This window comes from Ambystoma mexicanum, chromosome 8 (genome assembly GCF_040938575.1).
Source record: "Ambystoma mexicanum isolate Mex_15411 chromosome 8, UKY_AmexF1_1, whole genome shotgun sequence".
NCBI classification, from domain to species: Eukaryota; Metazoa; Chordata; class Amphibia; order Caudata; family Ambystomatidae; genus Ambystoma; species Ambystoma mexicanum.
This window is the reverse complement of record NC_090929.1, coordinates 1,608,475,956-1,608,490,322: the sequence shown is the minus strand read 5'-3', so window position 1 is coordinate 1,608,490,322 and position 14,367 is coordinate 1,608,475,956. Positions and strand designations below refer to the sequence as shown.

General features: G+C 51.2%; 1 protein-coding gene across 1 annotated transcript in view; it reads left to right on the top strand.

The window, feature by feature from the left end:
- DCLRE1A (DNA cross-link repair 1A) overlaps positions 1-14,367 on the top strand; it is a 294,752-nt gene that overhangs the window by 233,366 nt on the left and 47,019 nt on the right. Inside the window, exon 6 of the mRNA XM_069611864.1 lies at positions 931-1,076. Coding sequence (XP_069467965.1) covers positions 931-1,076 — 146 coding nt within the window. The remainder of the gene's footprint in view (positions 1-930; positions 1,077-14,367) is intronic.

Below are 14,367 nucleotides of genomic sequence, written 5' to 3'. Positions count from 1 at the left end.
GTTCCGTCTTTTCCTCTCTCAGTTCAAATAACTACTTGTAAACTATTTGTTACAGAGCACTTTCTCCCTGAATCTCCATTTGACCTGAATCCTTGGATTATGCTGCTTGTCCTTCTATTCACTTTATTGCACTGCTTTCTTTCTCCTTGTAAAGTGCTTCGGATAAAAGCGCTATGTAAGCACTGCAAAACAAAAAATTGACATTGCACACCATTGTGACTAAATGTACTCATAATCGTGTTTTGTTTTTCCATGCACCTTCCTACATCCCCTCATAAGTCAGCTAGTTGACTGGATTTTATGGGCTGATGGAAAAAACTGGTGAAATAGGCCAGAGGGCATTTATTTGTGGCCTCCAAAAAGCGATAGTGGGAATGCTGCTGTGCCAGCCTCTGATACAGTCCTGTGGGATGGAGCTCTTCCCCATTATGTAGAAAATGTACTATACTAGGTGTGCCGTTGTCTCTAGAGCGAGTAACATTTGAGCCTTCAAGTAAGTGAAGAGAATTGCGTGCATAGTTCAGCACGGCAAATTTAAGTCACTTTTGCAGCTCCTGAAACCAAGGCACATATCAGAAAGATGTAACTTTTTTACATAAGTTGGTCTAGCAGCAGGGAAACCAGAATTTGATATCCGGTATCCTGGTTCATCACTTGCAGTTTGGAGGTAAACCAGCAATAGCAGCTATTTTGCTCTATAGTGGTCACTGTTCTATCCATCTTCAACTTTACCACTCAAGTCGATTGACTCTGAGAGAAGTAATCTACTCAGCATTGCACTAAACGACATCTAGAACCAGAAAACTCCACTACGGTTTGTGTGGTCATGCCTCCCACTGCCCAATTTTAAGAAATTAGGTTGAATTTGTGTGGAAACAGCTTACGTCTTTTAAAATTGTGTTGCTTGAATATGTTTGTCATTCCTCACAGGTATTGCAGTCCGGAATACACCTTTCCACCCCAGCAAGAGGCCATCCAGTTTGCTGTCACCACTGCCTTTGAGATGGTCACCCTGAACCCTCGTACACTGGTGGTTTGTGGCACCTATTCTATTGGAAAAGAAAAGGTCTTCCTAGGTACTTCATCCAAAATGTGTGGGTTTTTTGTTTGCTGTTAAATTTGATAGAGGGTGTTCTCCATGAAGAGATTTCAAAAGATCATTGGTTAAAAGTTGCTATGAGGATACAAGAGTGGCTTCTATGCCCACAGTGGCATTCACTTCAATTCTCTCGAATGCTTAGAGCAGGTAATGGGTGCTGTTCTTTGGGGATTGAACTCCACGTTTTTAAGGCATCTTGTTGCTGATGGGGACATTTTTGGAGCTTGTGAATCTGCTCGGATTCCTTGTGTGGATCGTCTGCCTTCTAGAGGTTAGCTAGAAGTATTGCATCTTTTTTGAAAAACATGGGCGTCAACCGGGCTGTTCCTGTAACACAATCCCGATCCTACATGTACAGGTACACACAATCCTTCAGTGTCGACGTCATCTGTTTCCCCTGCCATCGTTTGTCAGCAACTTTGAGACAAGAGACCTTTTCAACGCCATTTTCGATGCAAAGCCCAAAAATCTGATAGTGACGGCTGCAAGCGTTGCGGCCTATACTAGGGAGAGCGGGGGTGGAGAGAGTTTTTGATGCATTCACATTGAGAATGCATATTACCCTTGTACTTCCCAACATTAAGGGTGCGTGGAAATCTCGATTCCGTTATGGGAGAACACACCATTTAGGTTTTGCCTGTGGTGCAATTCGAAATGTCCCTGGCAGGATACACACAAAGCGTGTAACAATTGTTCGAGGGGATTGGGTCCTCCGACGTATTCCATATCTGACAGAAATCACCACAGCTGTGCGGCTTCAGAAAATCTTTCTGCGTCAATGACGTCAATACGCCGTCTTTGAGGACCTCGTCCGACAGCCGACGTCACCGGATGTTATATGTAGGACGCATGACGCCCGTAGCCTCGGTTCCGTTTTTTCCACGAACTTGTTCGCTTCGGATATCTCTGCACGCCTCGACTCTTTGGAGTTTCTGTTTTTTTTCGGTTCTTCGAACCTATTCGTTTGTGAAGTAAATTATCAGGATGTCTTCCTCTTCTTCCACCCCGCGTCCGGGCTTCAATAGTGTGGGGACTGCGGGTCCAAGATGTCGGTGATGGACTCGCACAACGCCTGCCTCTGGTGCCTCGGGGAGGCCCACGACACGGATGATTGTGTCGACTGCCAGACGCTTGCGTCCAAGGCCTTGTGGGAGCGTAAGAAGAAGTCAGTCGGTAAGGTGTCCAAGCCCCGTAAATCGACGTCCACTGGGCTTTCGACGGACTATTCGAGGGGCGACTCTCAGCGTCGTAAGTCTAGGGGGGGGTCTCGGTCCTGGAGTGGGTCCCGCCACTCCTCTGCCTCTTCGAGGCACTCACGGAAGCGCTGTCATCGGTCGCCTTCCCCGTCCTCGTCTGAGGACTCCGCCCGTCGGCGGGTTGCTTATCCCACCAACCATGCGACTCCGGAGGAATGGGCTTCCTTCGGTAAGAAAATGTTGACGATTCTTGAATCGCAGTGCACCAGTCCGTCCGCGCCTCCGAGTGGGGTCGGGCGTGACAGTACTAGAGACAACGCTTCGGGCTCGGGTGGTCGGCACGATTCGCGGGAAAGGTACCGCTCGGACAAGGGGAATCGTTCTAGTCATGCCCATTTCAGGTCCCGGTCCTCGATGCACTCGAGACCGTGTGCACCTGTGAAGTCTTCAAAGAAGACGTCTATGCCTGTGGCGCCAAGGTCGTCGAGGGACTCGCTTGAGGCTCTGCCTCTGAGGAAGTCGTTGGCGCCCAGGCTGTCGAAGGACACGCTTGGGGCTCCAACCTCGAGGCCTGTGTCGAAGCCGTCGATGCTGTCGGCGCTGCGCTAGACGCCGATTCACTCGACTCCTTTCGAGGCTGTTTTGTCGGAGGTGCCCCGTGGCACGCTGGAACCTCCTAGAAAGGCTCTGGCCAAGGCCAAACATGTCTTTGTCCCCCATTATGTGCCCACTTTCCACCATCTGGATTATATTTCTGAGGTGGATGAGGGTTCTTAAGATGGGATGGTTCCTGATACAGTACCAGACAAGATTATCTCTGGACATAGCCAGATTGAGGACCTCCGTCAGTCGCTGCACGAGGTGGAGTTCTATAGGCCTGAGCCTGGCACCCATGCCGAGTCCTCGTACTGGCACCTTATGTCGAGGGTCACTGAGTACTTGGGGTGGTCTGCTCCACCAGGGGATTTTCTGCAGGATGACCTGACGGATATCCTCGACCAAGGTCCACCAACTGACCTGGTACTGCCGTTCCATATGGCTCTACAAAGGAGGGTGGCGGCAGCTTGGACTGCCCCGGAGAGTCTCCCGGCAGTGGGCAAGTCTTTGTCGCGAAAATACCGCCCAGCCAGTAGCGACCCCTGCTACTTGACCACGCACCCCACTCCAGAGAATTTGGTGGTGCAGACGGCTACGGCCCCAGCAAAGCAGGCATTGTATCTTACCATCCCTCCTGATAGGGACGACAAGCGTTTTGATGGTTGGGCGAAGAAAGTGTTTTCTTCAGGAGGTATGGCTCTTCAGGCAGCTAACTCCGTATGTGCCTTGTCACGTTTCACGCACACTCTGTGGAACTATTTCCTTAGCGGCTGAACATATTTCCAAAGGGGACGAACAGGATGGTTTTCTTGCTATGATACAGGAATGCAAGGATGCCATGTGCGAGGCCGTTCAGTTGGGTCTGGACATGGCAGATTGCGTCAGCTGGTCCATGGCGGCAAGCACCGTAATACGCACGTTTGCATGGTTGCGGAAGTCGAGGGGGGCGGGGGGGGGGTTTGGGTCCTGATGTGCAAGCCCGGCTCCTCCACATGCCCTTTGATGGTGTGCATCTTTTTGGCAGCAAGGCTGACGAGAGCCTTGAGAGGTTGCAGACCTCAAAATCTGCAGCAAAGTCGTTGAGCGCTGCAGTTCGCCAACCTCCTCCTTTTCGTCCTAGGGGACCGCAATGGAGGGGAGGTTCCTTTCATTATTACTCATCCTTTAGTAAAGCGAGAGGAACTGCTAGTCAAAGGAGCCACCGTAGGAGTGCTAGAGGTGGAAAACAAGGTAGTCAAGGTGCCAAGGCCGCTCGGGCAGTTGCCTCTTTGCCCTCAGGCACTGCCGCAGCCGCTTCTGCTCAGTCATGAGGCCCATGCTTCGCCGGTGGGGGGGGGGGGGGCTGGAGCAGCATCGGGCCATTACTTCAGATGTGTGGGTTCTGGAGATCATAGCCCACGGCTACTGTCTTCCTTTCCGGCAGAGGACTCGTGACAATCCACCAGGGAACCTCTCTTTGAAGAGTCCGGATCCGAGAGGAACATGGGATGGTATTCCCCTTATTTTTTTATTTCAAAGAAAAGCGGGGGATTGAGACCCATCATGGACCTGCACGGTTTCATGGTTACTCTTTCTCAAGTCCTCCAGGCCCTTCAACGTCAGGACTGGTTGGTGTCTCTAGACCTCAAGAACGCTTATTTTCATGTGCCAATCCATCCCAAGCACAAGAAGTTCCTGAGGTTCACGGTTGGCGACTCGCACTCAGTTTCGGGTCCTGCCGTTCAGATTGACCTCCGCCCCAAGGGTCTTCACCAAGCTCATGGTGGTGGTGGCAGCGTATCTCAGGAAAGGGGGGATTCACGTCTACCCCTACCTGGACGATTGGTTGATCAGGGCGCGCTCTCCCGAGCAAGCCCTGGATCATCTGTCCGTCACCTGCCACTCCCTTCACAGGCTGGGCTTCTCACTCAATTTAAAGAAGTCCCATTTGGTGCCAACACAGCGGCTCCAGTACATCGGAGCAGTGCTCGGCCTGTTTCTGGGGCAGTGTTTTCCTCCCCAGGTGAGGGCTCATCACATTCAGCAGATGGTGCACAAGTTTCAACATGCCTAGAGTCTCCCAGAGTTCGAGTTCTTGAGGTTGCTCGGCCTCATGGTATCCTGCATTCTTCTGGTGCCAGAGGCCAGGTTGCGGATGAGATCTTTGCAATGGGCTCTCAAACTCCAGTGGTCAGTCCTCCGGCAGGATGTCGGACCCCATTCAGGTGCCGCCCTCGGTCACCCGGGACCTTCTGTGGTGGGCCGTCGAATGCAATCTGATGAAGGGGGCTCCATTTAGGCTACCCTGGCCGGAGGTGACAATCGTGACGGACGCATCCCTCAGGAATGGGGAGCTCATGCCAACGAGTTGACAGTCAGCGGTCGTTGGTCTCTGTCGAAGCCCAGAGTCCATATCAATGAGGGCCGTCAGGCTTGCCCTGAAGGCTTTTTTACCAACTGTGCGAGGAAAGAATGTCCTGATCCTGACGTTCAACACAGTGGCCATGCACTACCACAACAAAAAGGGGGGGGCGGCGGCAGGGTCACTTCCTCTGTGCAGGGAGGCGATGCAGCTCTGGTTCTGGGCAATCAAGCAGGATATTTCGGTCTCGGCAGTTCATCTGCCCGGAGACGAAAACGAGACGGCGGACGCTCTGAGCAGGCAGAGCGCGATCTCTCATGAGTGGGAGTTGGCTCCGGAGTTTCTCCTGGAGATCTTCGCCCTTTGTTATCATATGATAAGATATGGCATTTGTAACGCACCTGTACACAAGTGTTTCAAGGGGGACTCCTCAAGTGGATCTCTTCGCCTCCAGTGTCAACCTGAAGTATGAAAGGTTCTGCTCGCGGGAATTTCCTCCAAGAGGAGCCTTAGGAGACGCGTTCGTGGTGGAGTGGTCATTCCCACTGCTGTATGCGTTTCCTCAAGTCCCCGTCATCCCGCAAGTGCTGCGGAGGTTAGGTTCCCGGATGATCCTCATTGCTCGGGCATGGACCAGGAGGACGTGGTACCCGGACCTTCTCGACTTGTCCACCTGACCTCCACGTCGTCTTCCCTACTGAGACGATCTGCTCTCACGGGAGGGGGGTCAGGTTCTCCATCCAGAGGTCGGATCCCTCCACCTTCATGCTTGGCTTCTGAAAGGTTGAGGTATAAGGATTGGGACCTCCCTGAAGACGTGATGGAGGTGTTGCTTTCAGCCAGACAGCCGGCAGCAAAGTCCCTGTACCGTTGCCGTTGGGGAAAGTTCTGTGACTGGTGCAGGGTTCAGAATGTGGATCCTTTTTCATGTGACATTCTTTGGCCCACAAGGGCCTGCAAGTGGGTACCGTTAAAGGTTACCTGGCGGCGCTGTCTATATTTAAGCGCTCATCTGAGGAGTGTTCTTATTTTAAAATCCATTTAATTGCTCAGTTTCTGAAAGGGCTCACTAATGTATTCCCTCCGTCACCTTTCCAGGTGCCCGGTTGGGATTTGAACTTTGTTCTCAAGTTTCTAATGGGTGCTCCCTTTGAGCCTTTGCATTCTTGTCCTTCGAGACTGTTAACCCTTAAAACTGTATGTTTGGCTGCGGTCACTTCCGCTTGCAGAGTGAGTGAGTTACAGGCACTTTCAGTTAAGCCACCCTTCACTATGTCTCATATGGACAGGGGTGTCCTTAGAGTTCGTCCTTCCTTTCTATTGGTTCGGAATTTCATTTAAGCCAGAATGTTATTCTTCCGGCATTTTATCCTCCTCCGCATCCTGGTAAGGAAGAGGATAGGCTCCATAGGTTGGATCCTAGGAGAGCTTTAAGTTTCTACATTTCACTCGTGTCCCAGGTCAGAGTGGACGATCAACTCTTCATTGGTTACGCTGGAAGGCGTTTGGGACAAGCTGTTACTAAGCAGACTTTGTCTTGATGGATTATCTTGGCAATTTCTGAATGTTACCGCTTGGCGGGTAAGGACCCTCCGGTAGGCTTGCAGGCCCAGTCTACCAGGGGTATGGCTGCCTCTACTGCCCTGCAGAGGGGTGTTCCTATTCGTAACATCTGTGATGCAGCTACATGGGCTTCGGTCCATACTTTTGTACGGTCCTTTACTCTGCAATTTGATTGGGCATTCTAAATTCTATATTCTACATTCTTTTCTCACCTCCTTACGTTGGTACTGCTTTGGGAGTCTGTCATAGATATGGAATACGTCGGAGGACCCAATCCCCTCGAAGAACAAGTTACTCTTACCTGGTAACGTTCTTTCGATGGGATGGTCCGACGAAGTATTCCATAACGCTCCCTCCATGCTTTCCCCGCTGCAGAATTTCTTTTCTGATGTTTGTTAATCTGCTTAGAATCACATGCTGTGCATAGGTCCGACATCCAGTGGTCACTGCGGAGTATTGCATTTTGTTTTTCGTAGTCGAAAAGGGGACGTCGACAAGGCGTGTCTGAAACACTATCCCTACAGTGACGTGCATTGTACCCACAATCCCTCACGCGTCGAGGTCCCTCAGATTGTTTTTTTCCGCCCAGCTTCTGGTCGCCTTCACGCGGAGCTCCTCGAGAGACATTGCAACTCGACCTTTGGTCGTTTTCTTATCATAATATTAATAAACACTCCCTCGACGCAGTTGTAGCTGTTCTCCGCCGAGCGAAAATCTTCGACGGAGGGTCGAGTGGAGGAAATCCTTCGGCGCTGCCGAACACGTGGCCTGGCCTCGCAGGCCATATACAGTAGGGAGAGTGGGGTCGTGGGACATCTCGGTCTTTCTGAGAATGCCTTTCCCTTTCCCCTTCCTTTCCCTTGGGGTGCTTATCGCGATTTATTGCCTCGGCTATGGAGAGGACACCCTTTAGGTTTTGCCCGCTTTGCAAAGGCAAATTTACTTGGAAGGACAAGCATTCACGGTGTAACCGCTGCTTGCCCCTCGATCACAAGGAGGAAGGTTGCGCGGCTTGTCGGCTTCTTAAGCCTAAAACTCTAAAAGACCGTAGGGTTAAAAGGTGGGCGGCCTACGCAATGCCGAAGGCCGAAGGTTCACCCGCCGCTGCTACCACCGACCGTGACGAGGAACGCGATAACACGACCTCCGCTACGGAAGTCGAAACCCCCTCTAAAGAGCGCTTGCGCGCTTCGTCGTCTGTCCCCGGCCCCGACGGGCTCGGCTCACGCCCTGCTTATGGGGATGAACACCCCGGCGACACTGACGCACATAAAGACACACATAAGCACACAACCCACGGCTCTTCTTCGTCTAAGACGAAAAGAGCTTCGGCGCCCAAGGAGACGCAGGTTCCACCGGCGGACTCCTCGGACCGTTCGGGTTCGAAGCCCCTCTCGCAGCCGCGACCAGCGACTGGGCTTTCGGCGAATAAGGGCGCCGCCCCCAAACCATCGGCCGGCGCGCATCAACAGAAGGCGCAGACCGCCGTAGAGCGTTCGACACCCATAGCGTCGAAAACACAAGCTTCCGCTGACAAACGAGTCGCCGATAGCTTGGCAAGGATCGCTGTAGCCGACGCCCAGAAGCGTACGCCGAAGAACACGTCGAGCGCTACGCATAAGTCCAAAGACACGCCGAAAAAACCCGAAGAAAGGCAGGGACTACCCCCTTCAATCGGGGGGTCACCCGGCACACCTGAAGGTTTTTCGGAGGGCGACGGGACACTTTCCTCGACGCTTTGGGAGAGGTCGAGCCATTTCCAGTTAAATGACTCTTTTTTTCCCCCGCCAGACCGCTCTGGGGTACCCCATGAAACCATGGAAAGACTCCACCTCTGTATGGAGAGGATGGAAAACTTTGAGTACCCAGACCTCTCTAACTCACAAGAGGACTAGAGAAGGGTCTCAGGAGGACCCCAGGGCCAAAAATCCGAGGCTAGTCGATCCCCAGCAGGACACAGCCTCAAACTTCCATAAGGTATACGACCTCACTGGGGAGGAACAATACTTGGAGGAAGAAGATGATTTCATGGACAATGAAGGACAGTGCCAGGAGGAATGTCTGGAAGACAGCCCAGACATTATAGAAGAAGGCTTCGGAGAAAACCCAGAAGAAGGACCTTCGCACCCCTGGCAATCCCCATCAGTATATTCCGACACTGATGTCCTAAACCTAACTCCTCAGGACATTTCTCCGGTTAGGAACACGTCTCCAATCGACGATCAGCCCACTTTCAATGCACTGTTGCGCAGAGCTGCAGCGCATTTCGAACTGGACACTGGGGAGCTCTCTCCAGAATTGGACTTTGTAGAAAGAGTTATTAAAGAGAAACCCCCGGTCAGCCAGACCATTCCCCTCCTCGCTTCAATGAAGAGAAGAATTATCCCTTCGCTGTCCACTCCCGCATTGATCAGAGGGGTCAATCCGAGAATTGAAAAACTTTTCACTTCTTCACCCTCAGACCCGCTCTACATTAGGGGACATTCCATACCGGATTCCCTAGTCGTATCTAATACTAGAAAGAGGGCAGGGGTACCACTTTCCACCAGTGAGGCACCCCCTGACAAGGAGGGCAAGAGGCTATATGCCCTTGCAAAGAGAGTAACTTCCTCGGCTGCCTTCTCCGCAAGAATTGCGAACAACAATTCCTTGCTTGCTAGCTACGCAGATGCGCAGTGGTCCAAACTGCGCAAGGACGCCGAGGAAGCACCGGAGCCTTTACGTACACGCCTACTTTCAACTATTGGCGAAGGAACCCAGGTGAACCAGAGCATTGTAAAAAACTCTCTGGACGCGGCAGAAACAGCGGGACGTTCCCTAGTGCAGGGAATACTCCTAAAACGCCATGTATGGCTGCGCAACTCAGGCTTTAAACCGGAGACACAGGCGTCTTTGATAAATAAACCTGTCGAAGACTCTAACCTCTTCGGGAAAGCGGTGGATGAAGCTCTAGAGATGGCTAAAAAAGAGTTAGATACTATCAAGACTCTTGACCAGATCTCTAGGCCCACTACCAGACGCGGCTATGGCAACAAACGCTTTTTTCGTGGCCAACGCCAGCAACAACAACAAAGACAACATCAACAATACCCTGCCACCAATCACCAGACCAATAGTGGGCAGTACAGCCAAAGAGGCCAACGCCGGGGTAAGGGGAGAGGTCGGGGATCCACCCCTAGAGGCTCCCAAGCCCCCAACAACTCCAAGTGACGCGAAGATTCGCGTCCCCTCCCATGCAACACCGGTCGGGGGCCGGATAACATCCTTTCTTCCTGCATGGGAGGAGATCACGTCAGACCGTTGGGTACTTTCCACCGTAGCCCACGGATACTGTATCGAATTCAACAGTTCCCCATCCTACAGACCCCCGAGGGGACGTCGCATGACACCGGAACATCTTGCCATCCTTCTCCAAGAAGTACAACAACTGCTGGAAAAAGGAGCCATAGAGGTCGTGCCTCTATCTCAGGTAACGGAAGGTATTTATTCAGTGTACTTCCTTGTACCCAAAAAGGATCTAACCATGCGCCCTGTATTAGATCTGCGCCCAGCGAACAAGTTTATCAAACCCCAAAAGTTTTGTATGGTAACCTTACAGGAAGTGATCCCACTGCTTTCTCAGGGAGATTACATGACAACATTGGACATGAAAGATGCATACTTTCATATTTTAATGTTGCCAGCGCACAGAAAATACCTAAGGTTCATGATAGAGGGCAAACACTACCAGTTCAAAGTGCTACCCTTTGGTATAGCATCAGCACCAAGGGTATTCACGAAGGTGCTGGCAGTGGCAGCGGCCCACCTGCGCAGGTTGTCCATCCCAGTTTACCCTTACCTCGACGACTGGCTCATAACCGGGGATTCTTACGAAACATGCTTCTCCAATACCCAAAAGACGGTAGACCTTTTGTTCAAGCTGGGCTTCTCCATCAACGAAAAGTCCAGTTTAGACCCCAGTCAAATCAAACAATTCCTAGGGGCTCTAATTCAAACAAGGGACGGCCTCGTCTTCCCCTCCAAAGAGAGGGTCCAAAACATGCTGTTTCAAATCCCTCAATATGTAACCGGCCGAGAGGTAACGGTACGCAAAGCAATGCGCTTGCTAGGAATGATGGCGTCCTGTATTTATTTGGTACCTCACGCGAGCCTGCGCATGCGCCCAATGCAAGAGTGGCTCAACAGCCAGTGGTGTCAGGCCAGCGGACTATGGGAGTATCTAGTGGTGGTCTCGCAGGCCTTGGTTCTCTCGCTACGGTGGTGGACAAAGGAAAACATGGGAAATGGGGAACCTTTTGTCACACGCGCGGCGGAAGCCACTCTAACCACAGACGCATCCCTCACTGGATGGGGGGCGCACCTATCCCATCAGACTGCTCACGGAGTGTGGACTCCGAACGTAGCATCCAAACACATCAATCTACTGGAGCTACTAGCGGTGTTCAAGGCGCTTAAAGCCTTCCAGGAACACCTACAAGGCAAGACAGTAATGGTCCTTACAGACAGCACTACAGCCATGTACTACATCAACAAGCAAGGGGGCACCCACTCTCCAGGCCTGTCCAAACTGGCCCAGAATATATGGAAGTGGGCTCTCAAACAAGACATGTTCCTACTGTCACTACATGTACCCGGGGAACTCAATCTGCTGGCAGACAGACTCAGCAGAGATTTCCCCCTGCCCGGAGAGTACGAATGGCGCCTGCACGAAGACATAGTCTTCGACATCTTCACAGAATGGGGATTCCCAGAGATAGACCTGTTCGCAACCCTGGAGAACTCACAATGCCTAAGTTACGCCTCCAGGTATCCCAGAACCAATCCAAGGGGAACGGTCTGTCGATGCTATGGTCAGGGAAATTTGTTTACGCTTTTCCCCCCCGACTCCCCTTCTGAACAGAGTGGTGCACAAGATGCACCAGGAACAAGTAACCATGATACTAGTGGCCCCAATGTGGGCACGACAACCATGGTTCGCTCACTTGATGGAGATGTCTCTATCTCCCCCAGTAAAACTCCCCTGCCCGTACAACATGCTGTCTCAGGACAAGGGCAGGACCCTGCACCCATGCCCCCAGAACATGAACTTAGCAGCTTGGCTCCTGAGATCATAGAGTTCGGACATCTACAACTCCCGCAAAGATACATGGACATCCTCAGGGAAGCCAGAAAACCGAACACTCGCCACTGCTATTCTAGCAAGTGGAAAAGATTTGTCATCTGGTGCAGGAGTAAGAGCATCAACCCTATTGACTGCTCTCCCACACATGTGGTCCTATACCTGACCCACCTATTGGATTCAGGTCTAGTGTTTAACTCCATTAAAGTCCACCTAGCGGCACTTTCTGCATACACCACTTCCCAACTCAAAGTGTCTTGGTGGAGGATCCCTGTTATCAAGGCCTTCATGGAGGGAGTAAAGAGAATACACCCCCCGATAGCTGACCCAGCTCCCGGATGGGACCTTAATGTGGTACTTACCAGACTCATGGGCTCTCCATTCGAACCCATGCACAAAGCATCTCTTAAACACCTCACTCTTAAGACTGCTTTTTTAATAGCTATCACCGCCATCAGGAGAGTAAGTGAACTTCGGGCTCTTTCTATTCTAGACCCCTTCGTTACAGTTCACAGAGATAAGGTGGTTCTACGCACTCACCCTAGGTTTGCTCCGAAATTTATTTCTAAATTCCACGTAAACCAATCTATAGAACTACCAACGTTCTTTCAAAATCCTTCCAATTTGGGAGAAAGGACTCTGCACACACTAGATGTACGCAGAGCGGTCATGTTCTACATGGAAAGAACCAGACCACTGAGGAAGACTAATCAGTTCTTCGTCTCGGTGGCAGCAGGAAGAGAAGGAGATACGGTTTCAAAGTCCACTATTTCTAGATGGATTGTTCAATGCATCACTCTCTGCTATACTCTTGCTAAGAGAGAACTGCCCTTTAGGCCAAGAGCACACTACTCGAGGCACGGGGGCATCCATAGCATTCATTGCAAATGTTCCCCTTGAGTCCATCTGCAAAGCGGCTACCTGGAGTTCTGTGCACACCTTTACAAAACACTACTGTCTAGATACACACTCTAGATCTGACTCCCAGGTGAGGCAGGCAGTATTACGACACCTTTTCTCTACTGTTCCTTCTCATAACCCACCGCCAACTCCGGGTACTGCTCGCTAGTCTATGCACAGCATGTGAATCTAAGCAGATACAACCATCAGAAATGCTTTTACGGTAAGTAATGCATTCTCATGCGATTGCAGCTTACGTTTCCGCAAGGCTTTCTGTGGTCATACTGGCAGTAGTTTGGTGCCACACGCTCTGGGGAAAAAACAACTGAGGCTACGGGCGTCGTGCATCCTACTTATAACATCCACTGACATCGGCCGTCGGAGGAGGTCCTCGAGGATGGCGTATCGACGCAGACGCTGAAAGATTTTCCGAAGCAGCACAGCTGTGGTGATTACTGTCCTAGATATGGAATACGTCGTCGGACCATCCCATCGAAAGAATGTTACCAGGTAAGAGAATAACTTGTTCTTTACCCCAAGACCACACCGAAGACTGCTGGCAGGCGTGCCCAGCAGTTCAACCCAAAACACTTGGAGGGTAGGCCGAAATGTTGGGCGACATATGCAATGCAGGCAGACTCGGCAAAGGGCAAGACCGCAACGGAATGTTCAGGTCTCTAGGTCTAGGATTTTCACGCATGGGGTTGAGACCGACTCAAAGGCCGCGCAAAGAGGCACCAGCAGGGAAAGCCTCACAGCCGATCCCCCAGCTCTGCCGGCTCATCAAAATACTTTCAGGAGAAATCACTTGGCGATCGAGAGGCTGCTAAACAGAATTGAAAACACACATGTGATGCCAGTCGTGAAAAAAGAGCACCGAGAGTTGCTCGACCTGATAACTGGCGACATTCCCCACACACAGAGCATTATATATAGCACATGACGCTGAAAAGGGAAAATGCACACTCAAAGGCGAAGATCTCCCCAAGACATCTGCACCCACCACACAAAAGCAGACCTAAGCAGAGGGGCCTGGTTCAATATCTGGGTCGATGTAAAAACCATGTTGGTGGATGTATCCAACTGGTAGCACAGAGATCAAAATTTTAGATGCCCGTAGTCTTGCTCCAGCCACTTTGCCGAGGGACACCACTCTGGGTGTAGGGAGATCAGCTGGTGGTGGGAAGGTAAGAAAAGAGTGGTCCATTAAAAAAAATGTAAGGAGACTGTGGCAACAATGGTTGGATGTATGAGCTGTCAGTAAAAATAAAATGAGGATTCAGGAGCAGTCTAGCCCACAGGAGGACCTACTCTCCACATGTTACAGAACCTGTCGAAGGACTCCGACTCACACCTAGACCCTCGAACGTAGATCCTGGTCATTGCTCAATGACCTCACCAGATGAAGAGCCACCAGTGTCATCCCCTACGGAAGACACTTTCCTATACACCGACTTCGTTACAAGCATCTCAGTAATGTGGAATTATGGTAGAAGAACCTACTAAAGAGGTAGATTATTATTTTTTTTATCGAAGATGCGGTGGATAAAAA